Source organism: Pituophis catenifer, unplaced genomic scaffold (genome assembly GCF_029215685.1).
Source record: "Pituophis catenifer annectens isolate HBS135680 unplaced genomic scaffold, rPitCat1.0.hap2 SCAF_8, whole genome shotgun sequence".
In the NCBI taxonomy this organism is placed as follows: Eukaryota; Metazoa; Chordata; class Lepidosauria; order Squamata; family Colubridae; genus Pituophis; species Pituophis catenifer.
In genome coordinates, this window is record NW_027256888.1 from 39,637,361 (window position 1) to 39,662,477 (window position 25,117).

The 25,117-nt window shown below is 39.7% G+C and overlaps 1 protein-coding gene across 2 annotated transcripts in view; it reads left to right on the forward strand.

The window, feature by feature from the left end:
• Window positions 1-25,117, forward strand: part of FAM149A (family with sequence similarity 149 member A) — a 50,628-nt gene that overhangs the window by 1,013 nt on the left and 24,498 nt on the right. For both annotated transcript variants that reach the window (XM_070948461.1, XM_070948462.1), the window contains exon 2: window positions 24,505-24,615. In XM_070948461.1, coding sequence (XP_070804562.1) covers window positions 24,505-24,615 — 111 coding nt within the window. The remainder of the gene's footprint in view (window positions 1-24,504; window positions 24,616-25,117) is intronic.

Sequence of the window (25,117 nt, forward strand, 5' to 3'; positions counted from 1 at the left end):
GGTATATGTGTGTATTATCACCTCATAGTAAATTACCATTTGCGTTGCAGGATACCTTTAAGGATGCATGGCATCCAAAATCTTCACAAACCTACTCCACTTGGTACAGTAGACTATCTTCCCTGTGTTGACTCCTAAATGGGCTCTTGTAGAGAGTTCAGGAGACCATGGTTTGAGAAGGTGCCAGATTAAGGTCAGAAGAAATGAGCCCTGATACTTTAGCAATCTGTTTGGGAATCAGTAACAGTGATGCACAGTCTTATTTAAATGGTTCAAAAGACCACAAGAGCATCACCGGATAAGGGGTAGTCTTGCTGGTCCTGGTGTTCCATTTACTGTATGTGATTCAGGCCTCAAAAAGAATCAGGAAATGGAAGAACAATCTGTCATGTTGCATCAAACTGAAACTGTGTATATGGGACATGTCTGTTGGCATCTAAGTCACAATCCTTGTGGAGCAGGAACCAATATGAGCTAGCTTTTACATTGGTATTATTGGTGAATTTTGTTTTAAAATTCCTTGATGTTTAAAAAGAAAATATATCATTATTGGCTCAGCAAAGGCATATATCTAGATTTCTTTGAACTAAATTACTGTAGAAAGAAATGACTGTTTAGTGAAAACTTTCTCCCCTCCATCCATTCATAAGGGATGTAGATTACAAATTGGACTGTAATTCTATAATTAGTGGAAACCGGCCCTTGCTGTGAACAAGGAAGACCTGTTGGGTGCAATGATGCATTGTCTTGATTCTCTTTGCTGTGTTTCTTTATGTGTGGAAAACAGATAAGGTTGTCATGGAGATAAAGCGAATTTGGCATTGTTGTGCTTTCTGGTGATGCTGTAAACTATTACTAAACAAGTCTCATTGAACAAAATATAGTTTAGTTATCCATCATTAGTTAGCTTTCCTCAATCCTCTGTGCAGATGTAGATCTTAACCTGCTAGTTTTTTGGTGAATGAACTTTACTTTACTTATAGAAAGTTTTTTTTTTCTCCAAATAATAACATCATTATGGAAGGGTCCTCTTAGATTCCCAATATTTTATTGGTGGGAGATGTAAACTTGGGTAAATACAATAATGGCCCTTGTTTTCCTTGTCTTTTCTTGTTAGTATTTCCCAATCTGAAAAGCCTCCTTTATCCCCTCAAGCTCCATATTTTATTTTATTTTATTTTATGTTCCTTTATCCTTCAGGTTTACAGTTTTCTTGTTGTTCCTCAAAATAGAATTTTAATAGTGACATTACAAGCTCATGTTCCATAATTCAAGGAATGACATTTCAGACAAAATATAAAATAGGCCACCTCTACAAGTCCTAAGGTGCTAGCTGTATTCCAGCTTCACAACTGCCTAACAATACTGCAACCCTTTAGAAGTGCCAGAATACCAGTAGAAACTGTAAGTCTGAAGTCTCTTCTATGTCATTGCAAATTGAAGGCTGAGAGAAAGGAGACTTGGTAGTGAGTCAGGTTCTTCCATCAATAAAAAAGCTAAGGGCAGAAAACATGCATGTCGATATGCATTCCTTTGGAAGCAGGGGAGGAGGGAAGGAGGGTGTGTGTCTGTGAGAAAGAGAGAGAGAGGGAGAGGGAGGGAGAGAGAGATACTTTGCAAAAGTTTCTGACTACTGGTTGAATTGCAACTGCTGGTGTGCAGGCACTGTATTAGACAGGCAAATTTCTGTTTCAGACTTGCTTTCATCAGACAGAAAAATCTAAATAATTTTTCAGCTCACTAAACCTCACTAAACAGAACCTCACTAAACAGATCCTTAACATACTTGAATCAATAGTTTTCACCAGATTTATAAATAAGTTATTAATTTAGGATTCAAAGAGATAAAAAATAGTACTTTTGCACTTTTTAATTTGCTGAACTTTGTTATCAATTTGGATTAAAATTTTATACTAACATAAGAACTTGAAACTATACCAATATCAGATTAATACTTTAGGTAAAAGGTAAAGGTTCCCCTCGCACATTTGTGCTAGTTGTTCCTGACTGTAGGGGGCGGTGCTCATCTCCGTTTCAAAGCCGAAGAGCCAGCGCTGTTCGAAGACATCTCCATAGTCATGTGGCCGGCATGACTAAACGCCAGAGGCGCACGGAACGCTATTATCTTCCCACCAAAGGTGGTCCCTATTTTTCTACTTGCATTTTTTATGTGCTTTCAAACTGCTAGATTGGCAGAAGCTGGGACAAGAAACAGGAGCTCACCCCGTTACGCAGCACTAGGGATTCAAACTGCTGAACTGCCGACCTTTCGATCGACAAGCTCAGCGTCTTAGCCACTGAGCCACCGTGTCAGTTTAGAAGGTCTAATTTAATGATAATAACAGCAGGTTTTTTTTTTCTTAAGGAGATCACTATTTTGTCTTTTAATTTGGAAAAAAAGTGGTGATGATTGATCTTAATAATTTTAGAATGAGATGGAACTTCTTACATCTGTTATAAAGAAATTGTTGTAACCTCTTTTTAAGATTATAAACACAGCTGAGGAAAACTGAGAGTTGAAGTTAATGTATCTTAAAAGTGTCAAAGTTGAGAAAAACTGGTCTGGTTCAATTAATCTTTTATATATTTGCCTGATATTTTTCATGGAGACTCTAACAATTCTGAAGATTTTTAGAATGAACTGGATTGTAATTTATGGGATTGCTTTTATATACTCAAGTAAGTTAGGGCTGTAATTTTTTTTTTCAAAAAAATCATTTGCTAGGAAGCAAGCTGCTGACTTTGTTCCTTATCTCTCTGTACCCTTCTAGATGTCTCCTTTTTATCCACCTAGTTCACCTTTGGCTATTGCTGGACACAGGGCATACTGCCAACAAAGCACTGCTTTGCTGCATCCTCCTACTATTTATAATATAATTTCTAAGAAAGTTTGTCAGAATAGTGCAGAGGCAGTCTTAAGATGAAACTTATTTGTTCTGAAGCATGAGAATATTTTATTATTATTTAAAATTTAAGGAATCTGAAAAAAACAAGGATCTTTGATAGATTCTAAGTAGAGTATCAGTGGGCATATTAATGTGGCCAACTATTGCAGTCTGTTGCAAATTTTCAGGTCAGGTCAGTTTCTCAGTGTAAAATTATGTTATTTGATTGCTTATGTCAAATATTCTTAGATATAATCTAATCTCAGTGCACATTTATTAAGCAATTTGGTTTTTTATTTCAATTTATTTGTATTGCATTTGGTCCACAATAGAAATATCTTTATTTTTAGAGCCATTTCCAACCTTTAATTTCTAAATCAACAAACATATTCATCTTAATTTTTACTTAGAGTAGCTCTAACAACATGGATTGCCCTTAAATTAATAGCAATTCATTTTAGATTGGTGGATCTAAATATAATCGATTGGGATCCCTTTAAAATGTAGCAGTTTTATACAGATGAGTTCCTCTTTTATATTTTATATCAAGTGCTGATTTGCTTTTTAACCATGCTTTCTGCTATTCTCTTGTTTTTCATGCTTTCTCTTGTTACTCTGACTATTATGACTATTTTTTTATACTTGGTTATGTTTTACAGAATCAAATTGATATTCTTATTAAAAAGAAACATGCTTGACTGCTTTTTTAAAAGAAAAGGTTATATAAGAAGAAATAAGATACACCTCTTAGAAAAAGAAAGGCTATACTATCACATTAGCATTTTTTTAATTAGACAATCCCACTTAAGCTTTAGAAGAAATGTCCTAATGAAATATTTATCATCATAGTTCTTAGCCCAAGTTCCAAGTCAAATTTGTACAGACTTCAGTCTATGCTCTCCTGGCAGTCATATGTGTGCTAGACACCCGTTTATCTGATTAAAAAGATCTTCAGAAAGTCCTCTAGCAATGTATTAAATTTAACACTAATTTAAAAGTAAAATTTCTGTTATGCTATTGAAAATGATCCAAAAGAAGATGAAGCATTGGTTTTACCTAAATGCTTGTAAAGTAAAATGAATATAGTAGAGTAGGGTAGGATAGGGTAGCGTAGCGTAGTGTAGCGCAGCGCAGCGCAGCGCAGCACAGAATTTTTGGCCAAGTTTCTGGACACAAGGAATTTGTTCTGGTGCAAGCTTTCAATGTACATGGAAACCACCAATTGATAATAATCATAGTAATACCAATAAGAGAGGTTAATAAGGAAGATAACAAGGATAATAATAATGCTACAGTCATACAATATGGGTAGATATACGTAGGCATTAGACAGTACTGTGAGAATTAGGTGTTCAGCAGAGTGATGGCTTAAAGCAGAAGTATCAAACTCAAGGCCTGCGGGCTGGATGCAGCCCACGGGGTGCTTAGATCTGGCCCGTGGGGCTGCTCTGGAAACAGCAAAGGACTGGCCCGTGGTGCTCTGCCAACAAAAATGGGCTCCTGATCTCCGTTTTTGGCTGGGACAGTCTCAGTGGTGGAATTCAAATTTTTTTACTACCGGTTCTGTGGGCGTGGCTTGGGCATGGTGTGGCTTGGTGGGCATGGTAGGGGAAGGATACTGCAAAATCTCCATTCCCACCCCACTCTGGGACCAGCCAGAGATGGTATTTGCCGGTTCTCTGAACTACTCAAAATTTCCACTACTGGTTCTCCAGAATCTGCTGAATAGCACCCCTGGACAGCCTCCTGCAACCCTCTGCCAGTGAAATGGAGCTTGAGAGGACTGCCCTCCTAAACTCTGTTTATGCTGGCAGAGGGTTGTAGGAGGCCATCCCAGCCAAAAACGGAGATTGGGAGCCCGTTTTCACTGGCAGGGTGCTCAGGCCACCATAGGCACCCCCAACATGAATGACATCAAGCTGGCCACACCCACCCTGTCCACACCCACCCCAGCCCCCCAAGGTCAAACACAACCCTGATGCGGCCCTCAATGAAATTGAGTCTGACACCTCTGGCTTAAAGATTTAGGACTGCATAGATGTAGAAGTATTGCTCTTACAATATTTACTTATTGTACATATATCATGATATATGATGATTTAACTGATGTTTGTTTTTCTTAATTTTAACTAGTATTAATTTTTACTTATACTGGTTGCATTTGGACTGCATTCCCATAGAAGGAATGTGCCAACCCTTCAAAGTAAACCAAATTAGGAAACCAATGAATAAAGGTTAGGATTGCTTTTATTGTAACAGCTATAGTAACAGAAACTTGCCGATCTAAATGTATTCCTTCCCCATTCCTCCCTCTCTTCATGCCTTCATCTTAATATAAGCTAGGGAGGGATTCAGTGGTGGGTTGCTCCTGGTTCTGTCCGGTTCTATAGAACCAGTAGTAAAACCGGTGGGAGGTTCTACCCACCCAGCACAACATCATCATTGGTGATATGCATATGCATTCGATCCCACTATGAACCGGTAGTAAAGGTAAGTGGAACCCACCCCTGTAGGGATTGTCTGATTTTTCTTTACTTATTCACTTGATATGGGTTGGGTACCTTTTATCTGTTGCTTTGGTAACCACTCTTCCTTCTGTTCTTCAAGGCCAATCCCTCTACAGTGGGTTACAAATGAAGAAATTATAGAAGGGAAAGCCTGTCATAGTAAGAGTCCTTAAAAAATTAATCAAAATAAACAAGTTTATTGATACGATTTAAATTTATTCTTTTTTTTCATATTGTTAAAAATACCTTTCAAACATCCATCCTATTTTGAAGCAGATTTAGTTGTAATGAATTCACCATTCATGTTATCCAGGCACTGGGATATCACTTCAATAGTATCACTTGACTGGTCCAATTATGTGAACCATAACTGAATACCATAAACCTACTGATGATATATAACTCTTAGATGCTTCTTATAGACATCACATAGGAGGAGTGTCATGGCCCCGTCTGAGCCTGAGGACGAGACGGAGCCAGGGCCGACAGAGGAAGATGGTGCAGCCTCTTTGGCCCCAGAGAAATGACTGGAGGAGCAGAACAAGGCAGTCCCTTGGGCCTGGAAAGGGTCACCAGTGAAGGAGAGAGGCGCAGGATGACCAAGTGAGGGGGGAGGAGAGGGCTGGCAGCAGAGCAAAGGAGCAACGGAGCTTCAGCAATGAGCAATTACCTCCCCTCCCCCGATCCCCAAGAATGGAGAATGGAGAGGAGGCGGGATCAGCGCAGGGTGACCCAACGACTCAGGAGGAGGGCACCCACCTCTCTTCACAAGGCTTACCTGGGGAGTCAGATTTAAAGAGACCCATTGGGAGGGGCGCTTGTCAGGAACAAGCATTGCCTTTTTCCAGTTTCAGGTGCTGTTACTGACATCTGGATACTTTGCTATGCTTTGCCCTGTTTTTCTTACCTTGCTTGCCTGACCTGGCTATGTGCAAGTTCGCAGCAACACAGTTCTGCTGCAGGTCCAGTGAACTCTTCCTGTGACAAGGATTCCCTGGGACCAAGTTCCCTGAACTGTGGCTGCTCTCAGAACTGTGCTGCTCCTCTGGACTAATAGCAGCCAGGAACTATTGGAGGTGTGTGTTTAGACCTTTGTTCCTGGACTTGCAGTGAATGGTGGGACTTTTGGAGGAAAGTTGGAGCAATAAAGGGGAGTTAAGTCTTCATTCCAGCTTTGTTGCTTCCATAGCCAGTCCCGGGTCATCACTAGGAGTGAATGTGTAGTGCTCTGTGGCCCCTACAAATCAGAAATATCTCATGCAACCTCTCTCCTCTTATCAACACTGACTGGTACCAACCACGGAGAAAGGTGGAGAATCACAGTAACATTGTACCTGCTACTTGCCAGTGTAGGTCCCGAAGAATATCATGATCAATGATATTGAAAACTGCTGAAACATCAAGAAAATCACTTTCTTCATCCTGGCTCCTCCACAAGACAGCTAGAAGTGCAATCAGGGCCATCTCTATATTTTCTAGTTGGGCCTTGTACCCGATGCACCTAGATACACCTCCTCACCAACATCCAGGTGAGCAGAGATTAACATCAAGATTAACACAATGCCAACAGTCAATATGTAAACAATAATTCAATCAACAACACTGAAATACCAATTCAGACAAATAACCTAACAGCAAGTAACAGTCTAATCAAGAAACCACTGAGAACAAGCCCACCCATACTGACTGTTAAATAGCCACTAGTATATAAAAAAAAACAGTAAACCCCATTCCCTAACAGCACTGATGATGTTACCTAATTTGGTAATGAAATGTGTGAAAACAATCAAGTTTAGACAGCACCAAGGAACCTAAATTTAATCCTGAGCTACAAATATTATTTTCTAAAGATAGTCTATTTTCTTAAGGGCACAGTACTCTATAATTGCAATCCAGCCACTTTCTCAGCAATCATGTCAGTCATCAATTTGGTTTTCATCCCACATCCAGGTTTCAGATCAGACTGACTGCCTATGGGACTAGGCAGCATTCTGTAATTACAGCTCTTATCATTTTTCAACTACCGGTATGTTCCTCCAAAACAGAAGGTTGGAGACTGGAGGGCAGTTTTCCAATTACAGTGGTTTTAATCTGTCTAATGATCTTTAACTATTGTGATCACTGAGAAAACAGAGTTTATCTGCATGTTAATAGAGTAGAAACAGTAGTTAGTAAAGAAGAAAATAGTCTACTGTGCACTCCTGTACATGTATATTTAATGAGATCTCTAAAGAAGATGGAAAAATGTTTTTATCTTTGTTAATTTTGGGGCTGTGAAATGGAAGAATTTTCTTCTGTTTTCTTGTAGTAGGTGACTCCCCACCCCAATTCTACCATCCTGTTTTCTCTGATAGTTTTCTTGTCAAGCTGAGAAAGGGCAGTTAGTTCTTCTCAGACGAATGACCCAATGATGACCAGAAGGCTTGTGAAATTAAATCAAGATCACAAACAATCCACGCCTAGTATAGAGGATTGCATTAACCCTGAGTGACAAGCTATATATGTATTAATGGCCTCTCATATTGTGAAACATTGATCTTCCTCTCTTGAAAGGAAGAGAAATTTAGGGGGTGTTTCTGGGGAAATAATGTATCTTATTTTCTGAATAGAACTCAACTTTAGCAGTTTTGAAAGATAATAGTATTCACATACTATTTCACATTCGTGTAATTCTAAAATATATTCCAAGATGTCCTCCTTTGATTATGGCAGCAAGATTTCAATTGTGTGTTATTAATTACAAGGAGAAAATATTAGAGAAGCAGACTTGCAGTGTTTTGCAGGGGCAACTTGGATTTCATTGAAAGGAAATAATAAATGTGTCTGAGCTCAGCAATGTCTGTTATTATGCTTGCATTTTCATGACTCAAGCAAAATTGGCTGTACTGAATCTCGATATCTACTATTTAATACGTCTGTTATCTGTATCTTAAAGTTGCTGTGAGGAACAATGCAAGTCTATTGCTCTCATAGCAGTTGATAAATCTGGAATAGACATCTGCAGAGTTAAAATTTAAAAAAAAAACTAGATAAAGTAATAGTCAACTCAGTGTATTCTGTTTATGAAAGGTTTTTGTGCTTTTTTAAGGCAGTAATTTCTCACTGTTTGAAGTGCAGAATTCCTGAATTGATCTTGCTGTCCACTTCTGCAGCAATTATGTTTCTACAAATCCCTAACTAATCAAAGACTATACCTCATATATCCAATGAAAAGAATTCTGATTCACAAAAGCTTACTGTAGTAAATACATAGTTTTAAAGGAGCACGAGTCTCTCTCTCTCTCTCTCTCTCTCTCTCTCTCTCTCTCTCTCTCTCTCTCTCTCTCTCTCTCTCTCTCTCTTTTGTGAAACATCAATTACTAGTTTAGTCTGTTCTATCAGTGGGAAGTATCATCACCTATAATTGGTGAGCTTAATGAAGAAGAGACTCTTAATATTTGGAGCTTCCACATGATTATAAGACTGGATTCTCATACATTATTACATGCACATGGACCTTTTCCAAGATTTTTATTCAACCCATTATCTCCTCTCTTTCAGGGATACCTGATCTTGTTGCGGTAAATGCTTCCTATCTGATCCCAAAGAAATAAAACACCTCTACCAAGATACTAATTAGTCTCCTTTTTGTAACAGTTAATTAAGCTGATTACATTTTCCTTGACTTTTATCAATTATTTACATATGAAATATATAGCAATCATTTTCCATTGACACATTTCCATATATAAGTACTATCTATAAATATTATAAATAAAAATGAACATAATAGAAACATACAATTAATATAAATAAAATTAATATAAATAAAAGTATGATCATATTATCTTTGTTTCTTTCAAAAATTTATACTCAGATATTGAATTGAATTGAATTGAATTTATTAAACTTCTATACCACCCTTCTCCCAAAGGACTCAGGGCGGTGTACAGCCATATTAAAACACATATAAACTCACAAAATTTAAAAACAATTTAAAACGAATATATAAAATTTGGCCCACAATGTTAAAAACTAACAAACACCCGATTTAAAATTCATATTAAGCCATCCCGGCCTGTTGGAACAAAAGAGTCTTAAGGGCGCGGCGGAAGGTACACAGGTCAGGGTTCATATGAACCTCTAGGGGCAGCTCATTCCAGAGGGCAGGTGCCCCCACAGAGAAGGCTCTCCCCCTGGGTGTCACCAGTTGACATTGTTTGGCCAACGGCATCCTGAGGAGTCCCTCTTTGTGGGAGTGTATTGGCTGGTGGGAGGCTATCGGTGGCAGAAGGTGATCTCGTATATACCCAGGTTCTAAGCCATGGAGCGCTTTAAAGGTGGTGACCAACACCTTGAATCGCACCCGGAAGACCACCGGGACCACCAGTGCAGCTCGCGCAGGAGAGGTGTTACATGGGTGCGACGTGTCAACCCCATAATCACCCGCGCGGCCGCATTCTGGACCAGTTGGAGCCTCCGAGTGCTCTTCAAGGGGAGCCCCATGTAGAGAGTGTTACAGTAGTCCAGACGGGATGGGATGAGGGCATGAGTGACCGTGCGCAAGGCATCCCGGTCCAGAAAGGGACGCAACTGGCATATCAGACAAACCTGATAAAAAGCTCCCCTGGCCACGGCCGTCATATGTTCTTCGAAAGACAGCTGTGCATCCAGGAGAACACCCAAGTTGCAAACTGTCTCTGAGGGGGCCAAGATCTCGCCCCCAATAGTCAGCGATGGAGCCAGTTGACTATACCGGGACGCAGGGAACCACAGCCACTCGGTCTTGGAAGGGTTGAGTCTCAGCTTGTTTCTCCCCATCCAGATCCGCACGGCCTCCAGGCATCGGGACATCACGTCAAGGGCATCATTGGGGTGGTCCAGGGTGGAAATGTACAGTTGGGTGTCGTCAGCGTACTGGTGGAACTTCACCCCAAAACCATGGATGATCTCACCCAGCGGCTTCACATAAATATTCTTATTTCATTTTCATGTTTTCATGTTCAGGTAGTTCTCGACTTATGACCACAAAGCAATGCAGTTGTTAAGTGAACCTTGCCCAATTTTATGACCTTTTTTGGTGTGGAAATTAGGTGAATAATGTGATTGTTAAGCAAATATGGCTTCCCCCATTGACTTTGCTTGTTGGAAGCTCTTGGGAAGGTCACAAATGGTGATCACATGACCCCAGGATGCTGCAACCATCATAAATACATGTCGGTTGCCAAGCACCTAAATTTTGATCCTGTGACTGTGACTGTGATGCTATCACAGTCCTAAGTGCAAGGACCACATAGACATGTGACTACATAGTGAATCATTTTTTTCAGTACCTTTGTAATTTTGAATAGTTAAACAAATGGTTGTAAATTAACAACTATCTGTATAGTTCGAATTGCTTTAATTTTCATCCCTTTTTTATACCTCTGTTTAACTACATTTTTGTAACAACATATTTAGGTATTTAGCTAAGATATCAATATTTTGTTCTAATATAGATTTTCAAGCAAAACTATTTAATAAAGATTCTGGCAATCGGGCATATAAACTAATTTTGAAAATTAATAGCTGAATATGTTGATGCTAGAATTCCATTTTATAGCTGTACAGTTTACTGGACAGTGTTTGAGCAAATAATGTTATTCTATGTAGTGAAAATGCTGTTCCATTATCTTTGGATTGTAGGTGTTGAATTATGACTCCTTCTGTCTAAATGAAAAAACGAGGATTAGGAAACCCATATTAAGGTAGCTTAGTGGTTCCTGATAACTATCGCAATTATAGTATTTTATTCCTTTTTATTAATTTCTCACTTGTATTACATAGACACTGAACTTTTATTTTGTTCCTGAAACTTGTATAAATGTGTACTGTTATTATAAATACATCTTTTTATTTAATCATCTTAAAAATATAATATAGCTCAAATATATCTTATTTGAGCTAAATTATATTTAAAATGTGACAAAATTCAGCATAGAAAATATTTTTCTTGCATGTATGTTTGACATTTATATAGAAAAATTCTAAAATTTGTTTCTTTAGGTCAAACCATTAAAGTTAAGAATTATTGTACAACTGAAATCTGAGATTGACAAGGAGCCAATTCACCACAAAACATTTGTCAGATTGAATTACATAGTTCCTTTTTAAGGAGACCCTCAAATTGCACAGTTAAACTGAGCCTTAAGATTTATTTCTTTTTCATGTGAAATATAATCCCAGCTTAATAAAATGAACATTTTAACAAAACGGAAGCTTACTTAGATAACATTTATTTTATAATGATTAATCCAATTCTTGTTTAAATTGCCTTTAAAAATTAACTTGTCAAAAGGCTGATAATAGAAATATCAGGCCTGATTTAACGAAAAAGAGGAGTGAAATGAGAATGGCTGCACTCCAATACCTATTCTGTGGAGATTTTGCTGCAATCTAATATGTATATAAACACTGACATCTAGTGGTGGCATTGCATTATCTCATCAGGACATCTTAATACATGTTTCTGTCATCCTTTGCTTCAGTGATGTGTTGATTTGGATGTAGAAATCTGAACTGCAATGAAATGTCTGTGCCTTTTCCTTTCTTAAGTACAGGTAGTCCTCAATTTACAACAGTTCATTTAGCGACCGTTCAAAATTACAACGGCACTGAAAAAATGACTTATGACCATTTGTAACACTTATGACAGTTGCACCATCCCTGTGGTCACATGATTTACATTCGGATGCTTGACAATTGGTTCATAGTTATGAGGGTTGCAGTGTCCTGGGGTCACATTTTGCAACTTTCTGACAAGCAAAGTCAATGGGGAAGCCAGTTTCACTTAACAACCATGTTACTAACTTAACTGCAGTGATTCCCTTAACAAATGTGGTAAGAAAAGTTGTAAAATGGAGAAAACTTACTTAACAAATTTTTCACCTAGCAACATAAATATTGGGCTCAAATGTTGGTTGTAACTTGACAACCACCTGTATTAAGAAATGTTCATCATAAGAAATGTTCATTATAATTTATATCGGAATGGGAAAAATATCATTTTATTCTTTGCCTTACTCAGAAAAATATCTATGGCCAACTTTGGGCTCAATACATATTAAGATTGTGTGTGCACACACATAGATAATTTCCCTGTCTGCTTTACAAGATGTATATTCATGCATGTCCCCTTCTAATTTCTGTCATCTGAATTCCCAGTTCAATTCTTTATTGAAGGATGGTCTCAGAAGTTGAATCTACCCCAAACCAATAGAATTGAGCCACACAAATCCAGGGAAATGATGAAAACTGTTATTTGAATTATTTCTAGGTTCTGCACCTGTCTTTTGTTTTCACTATATGTGGCACCATGAATGCTACTGTTGTGACCTATCAGCCGCTGGCCCTTCCAGCAGCCAAATCAGCTGAGGAGGAGGCGTGGGAGTCAGGGTCAGCATCAAGGCAACCTGAGAGCTCCGAGGGGGAAGACGGAATGGACCTGGCAGAGAGAGAGAGAGAGAGAGACAAAGGCAGAACTTGGGCTCTCCGTCAGCCCTCAGATGGAGAGTCAACAGCCCCCAGGTCTGGAGTTGGCTGATGAGGAAGAGGAGGAACAGCTGGCTGCAGTGCCTGACGCGCGGGTGTGCAGAAGGCAGAAGAGAAGAGAGCAGTGGAAATCTGTGGGCCGATCCTTGGAAAGGAAGAGCCACTGCTGCTAGCGAAGCCCCACACTAGCTCTGGGGATAAAAGGCAGGGGCAGAGATGAATAGATGCGGCAGACAACTATTCATCTCCCTGCCTTGTTAGCCTGCGTTGAGAGACAAACTTTTTGCCGGGGCTGCTGGCGCTCCTAATAAAGGAATCTTGAGTTAACCTCAGATGGGTTATCAAGTTTGGGGAGCTGGGTCAGAACAGCTACCTACAGTATATGCAGTGCAGCAGAAGTGTGATTAAACTGAAATGAGCTTCAGTGAGGAATTTCATGTTGGATCTGAGATAATTCGACTCTTTCCCTTTTGTGCTATTTTGTTAAAAAAAAAAGTTGCCTTTTGCCTACTGCTGCTGCCACACATGGGCAAGATATCAATAGCTCTGTGTTTCTTTTAAGTGAGAAAAAGAAGAGGAAAGAGAAAGAAAAGGGATTATCTGAAAAACCAGCATGGGGAATATAACTGAATGATCTTTTTCCTCTTTGCTGCTTTGTGTGTCATTTCAGTTAACAAACAACACACCAATTGCAAATGATGTCATCGAGTCTTAGCCACAACTTAAATTCTATGAAACTGTGGAAGCTGCCATGCACTGGGAACACTTTAGCATGCCGCCAGACAACCCATGACCCATTGGGTTATTGTTTCAGAGATATTTCCTTACCTAAACAAAGAAATAGAATGATTATAGGCAGGCAAAGAAATATGGGACCTGGAGCAACTTTCAACTTCCTGTTGGCTTCCTCGTTGACTTCCCTTGTAGGAAGCTGGCAGGGGGTGTTGAAATGAGTCATGTGACCATGGGTGGCATGTGTGGCAATGAAGCAGTAGGCAGCATCACAGCACTGAAGCAATCACAACTTTGCCAAATTTTAATCCCACAGGTATCATGGGTTCCAGATTTTGGATGCTTTCTGTTAACTTAGTCTGCTTGAGGTACAAGGATTCAAAAATGGTTGCCCTTTGATACACCGTTCCATCCAATTGAAGGTTGCACATACTCAAACAGATACCAGACTTTTTAGTACTATATAGATTGGGCTGGCACCTATGTCAGGCAGAAAGTCATTCAGAAACTATTTCTTTCATTGACCAATAAAATATATATTCAATAAAATGAAGCAAAGTAAAACATCTAACATCAAAGACTGTTGGCAACCATTTATAGGCAAAGCTTACATATAAAGTAGCAGAATTATGCTATTTTTAGAGAGATAAATTTATCCTGATTGTGTAATAAATAATGCAATTAAAATCATTAGAGTACCTTGGAAATTTAGATAAAAGGGGGGTAATCAACTGCCGAGGACTGTCCCTGACAACACAAAAGTATGTGGGCTGTGGTTTCTATGGCACCCATGTAACGGGGGCAATATATAAGGAATCCTATTTTTTTTCCTTCCGAACAGTGTGAGCAGAACATTAAACTGGCCTAAATATAGGGAAGTTGTCTGCCAGTATTAGACAGGTCATGTATTAGGACTGTGCTATAGTTTTAGCCAATAAGTAAAAGTATTTATCCAGAGACTGAATACTGCATGCAGCTCTCTATGCATTATGAGACACATAATGGAGGTGGACATTTCTGCTTCCTGAAGCTTGAAAATCTATCCCTAAATGTCTAAAAATCTTAGCCTGTTCATGAACTAGCCACCAAAGTCTAGCTTGTCTATTTTGGGCATTTGGACAAAGTGCAATTCTTAGTCTTGGAGCAATTTATTATTAGTTCCTCCTCTATAGAATAATGCACAAGTGATCTCAAGGCTCTTTTAAGGCCAGCAGGAGTCAGTGACAGAGTTACTGCTACAGCATACAGTGATAAATTTATATGAAAGGTATAGTTACTTGGGTGACTTACTAATGAATTTATATAACAGGTGAAAAAAATAGAGCCAATAAACATCCCTGTCTAATTCCACTCCTTGCTGGCATTTCCTTTATGACATATCCTTGATTACAGAACCTTCAGTCTTCCATTCTCATGTATTTTAATGAGCAGCAAAAATAGTTTGTTTATTGTTTATTCTTTAACTTATGCTGCAGTTCAGATCTCAATTCTGTATCAAAAGCTGACTGAAAGTCAATTACTGCTGCATAAAAGGTTCGGCACCCAGTCTAGATTGGAAGACTGGTTTCTGTGCATTAGTCATTTAGGTATCCACTGGGCAGACAGGTTTGAACTGGACATTTATAGTGCATGTATACTGCAGAGGTAATATATTTCCTGGGTTCATATTCAAATGACATTTGGAATTTGCAGAGAAAGGAAATTTCAACATTTGCTTCGTAATAGCTATAAATACAGTCAGTATTGTCCTATAAGTTGATAGGAGGTTTTGACAGTTAGGTTCAGGAGAAATTCAAATCAATTCAAATAAGTTAGGTTTTTTTTTTTTTTTGCTTTAATTTATATGCCGCCCTTCTCCGGAGACTCAGGGCGGCTTACAATGCGTTAAGCAATAGCCTTCATACTATTGTATATTTATACAAAGTCATCTTATTGCCCCCACAATCTGGGTCCTCATTTCACCTATCTTAGAAAGGATGGAAGGCTGAGTCAACCTTGAGCCTGGTGAGATTTGAACTTGCAGTAATTGCAAGCAGCAGATGTTAATAACAGTGCTTAGTCCACTGTACTACAGGCTCTTATTCCTAAGAGCCTGTACTACAGGCTCCTAAGTTCAGGAGAAATGGAACATAAAGCACCAGAAATAATATTTACCTAAAAGAAAGAATATTCTGCCCAGAAAAGGGGGGGGGGGGGAAATCCTTCCTTATATTAAATTCAACTTCTTTTGATGACATGGAAGCAATAGAAGGGAGCCTCTATCTTCCTGTGGGATGTTTTGCTTTGACTTTTCACCTGGCCAATAACCAAAGATTTCCTAGTTCTCTTCCATGTAAATACAAACCAGGTCTGACTATATTTTAGCTTCTTTAATCCAGCCAAGGTCAGGGTCATGCAAATCTTTAAAAAAGGTTGGTCATTCTAGCATAGCTAAAAATGTGGTAAAGAAGAAAAGAGGTTGCTTTAAAATCAGGTTCACGCTTTCTTTCAAGTGAATGTGGCTCTTTCTCTCTCTCTCTCTCTCCCTCCCTCCCTCCCTCCCTCCCTCCCTCCCCCCCCCCCCCTCTCTCTCTCGTGTGTGTGTATACGCACACACAGCATGGAGATTGATTTTGTCCTTTTTAACCCTTCTAGATTGGAGTCTAATGTTTTTAAAATTTGACAACTTTAACGTGTGTGGACAGAGGCTGGCTGGAGAATTCTGGAAGCTGAAGTCCATACATCTGAAAGTTGCCAACTTTGCAAAACACTAATTGACCCGGTTCCTCCAAAATGCAAAAGGACACACATTCATTTTTCAGGCATAACATCTTCAAATCAAAAAACCACATTGGAGCTGTAAAATATGGGGATTGGGGAGAGATTGCTTCCAAGGGTTGCTATCCAATGAAACCTTATTTTATATATTACTTTCTTTTACACTAACTTCCTGTAATTTTGGGGGTTCAAAATAAAAACAGGAAACAATAAGATCCCTTGAATGATACCGTGGACATCCTATCCCAGTCCCCCCTGGAGGCTGTTGGGGACTGGGTTTGATTCAACCCTAGCAAGATGAAATAGCTGTGGGTATTTGAAGTCACTGGAGACAAGGATTCTCCATCTCTGGTTCTGGATGGGGTTGAACTTCCCCAAACAGATGCAGGGCACAATCTGAGGGTCCTCCTGGGCTCCTTGCTCTCCTCAACCAGCCTAGGAGGGCTTTGCACACCTTTGAATGGTGTGCATCCATCCCTGGATCAGGAGACCCTGCTTACAGTAACTCACAGGCTTGTAACCTCCAGTTTAGACTACTGTAGCATGCTCTACAAGGGCTCAGTGGCTAAGATGCTGAGCTTGTCGATCAAAAGGTCAGTGGTTCAAATCCCTAGTGCTGCATAACGGGGTGAGCCCCTGTTACTTGTCCCAGCTTCTGCCAACCTAGCAGTTCAAAAGCAAAAAATGCAAGTAGAAAAATAGGGACCACCTTTGGTGGAAAGGTAACAGAGTTCCGTGTGCCTTTGGCATTTAGTCATGCCGGTCACATGACCACGGAGGCGTCTTTGGACAGTGCTGGCTCTTCAGCTTTGAAACGGAGATGAGCACCACCCCCTAGGGTCAGGAATGACTAGCACATATGTGCGAACCTTTACCTTTACCTTTTAACATGCTGTACATGGGGCTGCCCCTGAAGACATTTTTCAAGAGTCTCTACCCATTCAACGAGGTTGAGCAGGATGAGCATGCTTCACTTACAGATACTGCATATCTCTTCAGCCAAAGAACGTTGTCTAATGGGGACTAGAAGACAAGCTTTTCTGCTGTGGGCCCTGCTCTGTGTAACATCCTCCCTTTAGAAACCAGAATGGCTTCAACTCTGTTAGCCTTTCATAAAGCCATAAAAACCTGGCTATGTTCCTGAGTCTGGAGCATTGTAAGTGTTAGAATGGCGCAGGAAAAGAAGACACGACTCAGCAGAGGTCCGTTCAGCACTTTATTCATCTCATGCTGAGCTGCCGGCTGAGCTGCCGAGCCCTCCTTATACACAGCTCCGGCAAGCTAGCCGGCCAATGACATCCATTTAAACTTCCCGCCGGTGGATTAGCCAACCACTGGTGGATGCCCATATAAGGACACAACAGTAAGTGTTAAGGCTATATTGCTAACTGGCCAAGTATCCTGCTCCTATGAATATTTAATTTGGATATTCTTATTGTTTTTTATTGGTCTTACTTTTTTATTGTTTTAAAATGTTTTTTAATATTTTTAACTGCAATATAGTTTTTGAATTGTAAGCTGTCCAGAGTCATTGACTGAGATGGATGGCCATAAAAATTGAACAAACGAACAAATAAATAAAATAATAAATACATCATTTTGAGCTTTAGTCAATTTAGACCCAACTCAGGAAGTAAACTCAGGAAGTGAGTAGAGGGACTTAGGATATAGCTGACATTTCTCTTTTCATCATGTTTCAATTTCTGGTTGTTCTACTTAAATATAAGCAGGGGTGGGTTCTACTTACCTTTACTACCGGTTCGCAATGGGGTCACGCGCATGCACAGAAACATTCTGATGACGTCGGGGTCAGTGGGCGGAGCCGGTTTTACTACCGGTTCTATAGAACCGGTGCGAAATGGGGGCAACCCACCACTGAATATAAGCCATTGAAATGCCTGCAATGCAAGGCAAATAAAGGTCAAACACTATCCAGGTTTAATAAAGCTCTGTGGCAGTTGAAGCCACCATTTCTAGACGAAGCAGAAGGAAGGTCTTCTGTATTATGCAGCCTTCTTGGCTGCTGGGCTGGATTGATGCAACTCCTGATCGCTTATAAGAGGCTATTGCTTACATACGGTTGCATACTGTGTTATGGGACTATACTCTGCATCTATTATCCTGTGGATGTACATGGTGATGGCAGATGGCAATATAGAATATTTCCCCCTCCAGTTGGTTATATTAAAAGAGAGTTTCTTACTAAGTGGCTCTTCTGCCAAGAATTCAGACTATCCATGCCAGCTCCATTGACAATGACATGGAAAATGTCCGTATGGGGTACAAAATGCAACATGGAAAACCTGTCATTTGGAAACTGCCTTTCTCCAGTGTGATGAAGTTATATGTGCAATTGTTCCAAAAACAACACCAAATTAGTATTTCCCATTTGCAATCTGCTATGAATGTATTCAGATCACATAACTACTGTAACTTTGAGATATTTTGATATATTTTATAACCTATTTCTTCAAAAAGGATGTCAACAAATGAAACTGAGTATGATATAGGTGTACTAATCCTAGAAGGGAAACTGGCAGAACTCTTGCCAATTTCACCCCAGCTCATCATTTTTTTCAAATGAATTAAGTGCAGAACCTCTAAGCATCTCATGGAATATGCCGCGTGGCATTAGAGTAGCATGACCTCCCTTCCAAGTCATAAAAAGAGTAGAAGGCAGAGCCATGCAGAAGCCCTTGTCAGCAGAAAATCTGTAATGCCCTTATTTAGCACAGAATCAGTTCTTATCCAGCTTATATCAGCGATCACCTTACTCCCTTTTAATATTTTTTTTTTACAGACAGATCTACCAGCCTTTTGAAAAATGACTGGACACATTTAAGAACAAGTGTAATAATCTGTATGCCACTGGATATAAGGAATGTTTTATTTATTTATTTATTTATTTATTTATTTATTTATTTATTTATTTATTTAGTCATTCATTCATTCATTCATTCATTCATTCATTCGTATCTCACCTTTATAATTTTTAGAAATAACATAAAGCAGCAAACATGCTCCTCATTTCCCCACAAAAACAACAACCCTATGAAGTGGGTTGAGCTGAGAGAGTGAGTGACTGGCCCAAATTCACCTAGCTGGCTTTGTGAGTAAGATGAGACTTGAATTCATAGTCTCCCGCTCCTAAGCCTGGACTTAATCTCTGGACCAAATTGGCTTTCTATAAGGAATGCTATAATGCCCATATGCCACTTTGTGACTTCTGGGTCAGACATTACATAGGCAGAGGCTTCCTCACAAACCAGATGTCCAGTGTCTTTTGTACCCCAAGTGATGGATGACAGTTCCAATGACCGGGGGGGGGGAGGATATATCATAGAATATTTATATGCTAAGATCCATGTTGAAAGAAGACAAAGCAATTTAGTTTAAAAATGAAACAGTTAAGGATCAATTTAGGCTGTTTCCAAGGTAGGATGGGGATGAGAAAAGGGCTGCAGTGTGATGTCATCTCCTGTAAAAATGATCAATAGGACAACTTTGGGCTTCAGTTAGCAGGACATAAGAATGAGCATAACATAATTCCCAGCCTATTTAATTTCTTTCCTTTCTTGATATAAATTTTTAGCAAAAGTTTTAAGGGGCCCCGGGGGGAGGGGAGAGTCGGATTAGAACCAGGATTGTGGGTGTGGGGGATAACCCACTGAGGAGAGAGCCAGGTTTGGCAGAGGGGTGCAGTATGGGGGGTGTAGGACCCCGGGTCAAGGAGAGGGTTAGAACTTGTTCCAAGGATGGACTTGTCATCAGTACTGTGGGTGGGAGGGGCAGATATGGCGGGAGCAGGGGGCCATATCAAGTTGTGGGAGCACGCACTCGCTGTTTTTGAGTGGTGGCGCACTCTGGCCCCCAATGCTCTGCTTGTTCCCCAGGTTGCACAGATCCTCAGGGCCCAGGCCTTCGGCTGATGTTGTGCAATGCCAGGTCTGTGGTAAATAAGCCCCCCCTCATTTGTGATCTTGTTCAGGAGGGGGGAGCGGACCTGGCGGGTATTACGGAAACCTGGTTGGGCCAGGAGGGGGGTCCCCCTCGTTGAAATGTGCCCACCTGGTTTCCACGCATTTCATCAGCTGAGGTCACAGGGGAGGGGCGGAGGGGTGGCGGTTGTTATTAAAGAAGGTCTTGGGCCGAGGGAGGCCACTGTTCCTCAGACCGCCGGTTGTGAGTCCCTCCTTGTGAAGTGGGGTCATGGGGTACAGATGGGCTTGCTGATCATGTACCTGGCTCCCTGCCACATGGTAGCAACCCTGCCCGAGCTACTCAACGTGACACCCCCGGTTGCAGTTGACACCCCCAGGCTTATGGTCATGGGGGATTTTAACTTACCATCCACAGGTGAGACGTCTGAGATGGCTCGGGAGTTCATGGCTTCCATGACAGCTATGGACCTGACCCAGTTAGTTCATGGCCCTACTCACACGGGGGGAAACACGTTGGATCTAGTTTTTGTCTCTGGACAGTGGTTGAGTGATCTTGAGATAGGGGATATAGTGATTGAGCCCTTGTCATGGTCAGATCACTCCCTCCTTCGCTTTGACCTTCGAACAGCCCCGCCCCGCCACAGGGAGGCAGAACAGATGAGATGGTTCCGCCCCAAGCGCCTGATGGAACCTGATAGGTTCCAGACAGAGCTTGGGACATTCCCTGAGGCTCTGGCTCACACCTCGACTTCCACCGTGCCCTCAAAACATTCCTATTCCAGCAGGCCGGCCTGGCCTAACCTCTCTTTTAAACTGTTTTAAATTTTTTAAATTTTATATTTGTCTTATAAATTTGGGGTGTTTTAAATTTTGTTTTCTGGGCCAAATTATTTAATTGTATTTTAATGGTTTTTTAACATTTGTATTATATGTATTTTATCTTTTGGTTGTTCACCGCCCTGAGTCCTTCGGGAGTAGGGCAGTATACAAATTCAATAAATAATAATAATAATAATAATAATAATAATAATAATAATAATAATAATAATAATAATAATAATGGCTCCCACGCTAACCTTATCACAAATTAATCACAAATATATAGAAGAAGTATGTGTGTTTTCTTTAAAAAACATTTTGTGGGAGGGGCAGAGAAAGGGGGGCATGAATTTTAACGAAAACTGAAAATGTGAGACAGCCTTCCTCATTTTCAAAATAAACTACCGGTATCCGACCATTATAGCCAAACAGCAGATAATATTCTTCTTAGCTTTAGAAATACAGAAATCAATCATTTTTTGCAGAAAGGTAAGATTTCACAGTAAAATTGCAGATCTATTTTCCGTTGCTTATTCCCTTTGATTTTGACTGTTTTGGAATCTTTCAAAGATGTGTTTTTATCTGGTAACCATGTCTTGAAAAGAGAATTCTGGGAGAGAATATACGAAGAAACAGAACTGGGGAAAGCTTAAAACTGCAGCCATTCCTTCTTTCTCCTCCTCTTTCATATACACTCCCACATCACACACTTTAAGGCACTGGCATGCGTGCATATTCGCTAGTCTCTCTTTGGGAAGGAGACAGACAACCACATGCAGAAATGAAAGGATTCTCTGGGAATAAGCGAGAGTGAGACAGAGAGAGCCGAGTTTGTTCAAAGGGAGGAGCAGGGGGGCTTCGTGGGCTGTTTTTTCCCATGCGCTTTGCTAGTGGTGTACGATGTCCCTGCAGCCTGGCTGGTGCTGCTAGCTCCCATCAGCAAGAGACGGAGCCAGAACTGATTGTCATAGGGTAAGTCAGGAGGGGTGAGGATGCAGTGTGTTAGTTCAAGATGGGTGTGGATGCATGCATCTATATATGTGAATTCATCTATGCGTATTCTACTGTTTGATTGTTCTCCTATCGGCATATATTTACAGCATTTTGTTTCAGCTCCTCTATGCCCCATCCTTTTGGGAAGGGAGGGTTAAGGAAGCAAGCTTCTCTGGATACATTGTGTGGCACTTTCTGAGGTTGTGACTCAGATTTTAGGTTGGTGGGCTGCTTGCTTGTGAACAATGCATTTTCTATAATTAGCTAAATATCACAGCACAATTCTGAAGGTGTAAGTTAATACACCGCAAACAAGAGGGATATCAATATGATCCTGAAAAGTCTAAAGACAAAATAGTTTGCTTTAGGTGACATTTTGCATTATTTTTTCCTTAAGAGTTTTTAAGGACAAGGCTCAGGTTCATTGCCTCATTGACACTTTTATTCAGAGCAAATATTCCAAAAACAAATGGTAACAAACCCCCTTATGATGTAAACAGTGTCACATAGTGCAGGTCAATCTATCTAGAAAAAAATGGAAAAACCTTTGAGTTTGGTTAAGAGTATTAAGTTTCATTCCTTTTCATACAGTATACTGTATTGTGATAATCTATATTCTCTCTCTTTAATACAAGAGAATACATGTCTGAGAAGAATCTAATGCTGTGATTTGATAAGGAAGTAGTATATTTTTTCCTTAATATGTCCTCTGGAAGAATAGGTTAATTAGTAACAATTTTGTGGGCCATGGTAAATATACAACTTGTACTTCACAGATGTTTATCTAAATGGTAACATGTAAAATTTTTATTTTTGTGAGAAGTTATTTAACATGTATTATTCAGCACCAAATGTTAAATATAACTGCCCTTTAAGAATGTTATCAGATTTATTAATTTGTATATAGATATAGCCCTTACATAGCTACAGAACAAAAATTTAGATATATTGGGAGAATGATAGAATTATAGCCTTTCTGCATCAAGGCCAATTTCAGAGTTTGCCTTGCCATGCCATAATATCTGGAGAGAAATTAATTCTACAAATTGTGCATGAAGTGCATTTATATAGCTTGGCTTTAAGATATTGGATGCTACCCCATTCTTTATACTTGGTGTATCTTGTAATTATAAAAGAAAAGTAGATCCCCAAAGCAGGTTCTTTTTATATCTTTTTCTAACCCCATTCCTTGATTTTGAGGGGAAGGGGTAAGGGGGATGTAATACAATAACTATTTACTTTTATCTCCTTCAAAAATAAGCTGGCTAAGCATTATGGTATAATACATGAACAGTAAGTTTACTTGGTTTGATAATTTTGCATATCTATACTGATTGTGAATGCTCAAAGTATTTCACATGCATTTTAAAAATTACATAATTTTAAAAAAACAATCCATATTATTATTGTTTTAATGTGATATGCTGCAATGTTATGTGTTATGTGCTATAATGTTATCCATAATTATGAGCCCCTTTTCCTTAGGGTAGGCTCTAGGCCTAGGGACTAGTCAGGATTTCTGCTATTGTACCAGCCACCCTACTGTGCAGCAGCCTCTCTGCCTGAGCACCTAGCATTTATTGCAGGGTTGGTGCTGGAGGTCCTGCTAATGGTTCAGGGGACTTCAATCTGCCTTCTCTAGGAGGTATAGTAACTCAGGAATTTATGGAGGCCATGACTTCTGTGGGCTTCCAGTCATCCAGGCAAGAAGTAATGATCACCCACCTGATTTGGTTTTCTTGTCAAAGCGATGTCATTGTGATTTGGAATTGGTTGACCTATCCCTGGTCCCCTTGCACAATTCTATCACAGATAGCTATGGACTTCTCTAGGTCATACCCCTCTGCAGGGAGATGGGACCTATTAATTGGTCTGCCCTCCATGACTGATGGACCTTGATGGGTTTCAGAGGGAGCCAGGGGTTATAACTGAAGATCTGCTCCATAGACCTGATGAAACCATAGTTTCACCTGGGATAGGAGTGTTTTTGATATGATTAGATAAGCAATCTCTCTCGACCCATGGATCTCATCAAGCCCTATGATATATATGGAAGAACTAAGAGAGATGAAGCAAATCAAGTGATGTCTAGAATACTACAGGTGGAAGACAAAGAATGAACTCTGTAGCAAGAGATCTGACCCTTGATCCCTGCTATGGGTCAGTGCTTTCAAGGGTCAGTGCTTTCTCTGCTCGTGTTTAACATCTACATGAAACAGGTGAGATCATCCGTCACCATGGGGTAAGATATCATCAGTATGCTGATAAAAGTGTTCATCAACTGTAAAAGGAAATGTACATTGTGAAGTTATGAATGAAAAGAAGGCCTAAATTAGAATTAATTGCATCTAATTCTTTCAGAAAAGGACTGTCAAAAGGACTTGTGGACCATCATTTCCAAGCAAAGAATGAATATTGCCTTCCAGCACCTTTTACAAAAAGTGTACAAGAAGCAATTGACAACTATTCCTTGTATGTATTAATTTCTGAAATTGCAATAAGTATTTCTTCAATATTTATCTCATTTTATTGTTAAAAGGTGAATAGATGCATAGAATAAGTTGATATGAGAAGACAGATTTTATTTCAAAGAACACAACACTTCAACATTCTCTGCTTCCCCACTCCACTCTCTATCTAGCATGGCAATTTTCAACGTGTAACATCTTTAAAGCAATTCATTGTGTGGCTTATCTGGAAATTAAAAAGTCACAAGCTCTAGAAGGATTTCCTTCCTGTGACTTGAAATACATACAGTGTTGAAATATTGCTTGGATTTGCTATGTAGTAGAGATGGTAGTTCTGGGTTAAAGCCTATGCTTTGCATGAGATGGTTCCAGATTCAGGTGGTTGGTGCATGAAAAAAGTTTGCCTGAAACACTGTATAGTTAGCACTGAAAATAATCTTAAAAGGAAACTTCCACAAAATGGGTCTTGCTAGAACATCCATAGTACTATGTACAGTTCATTTTGG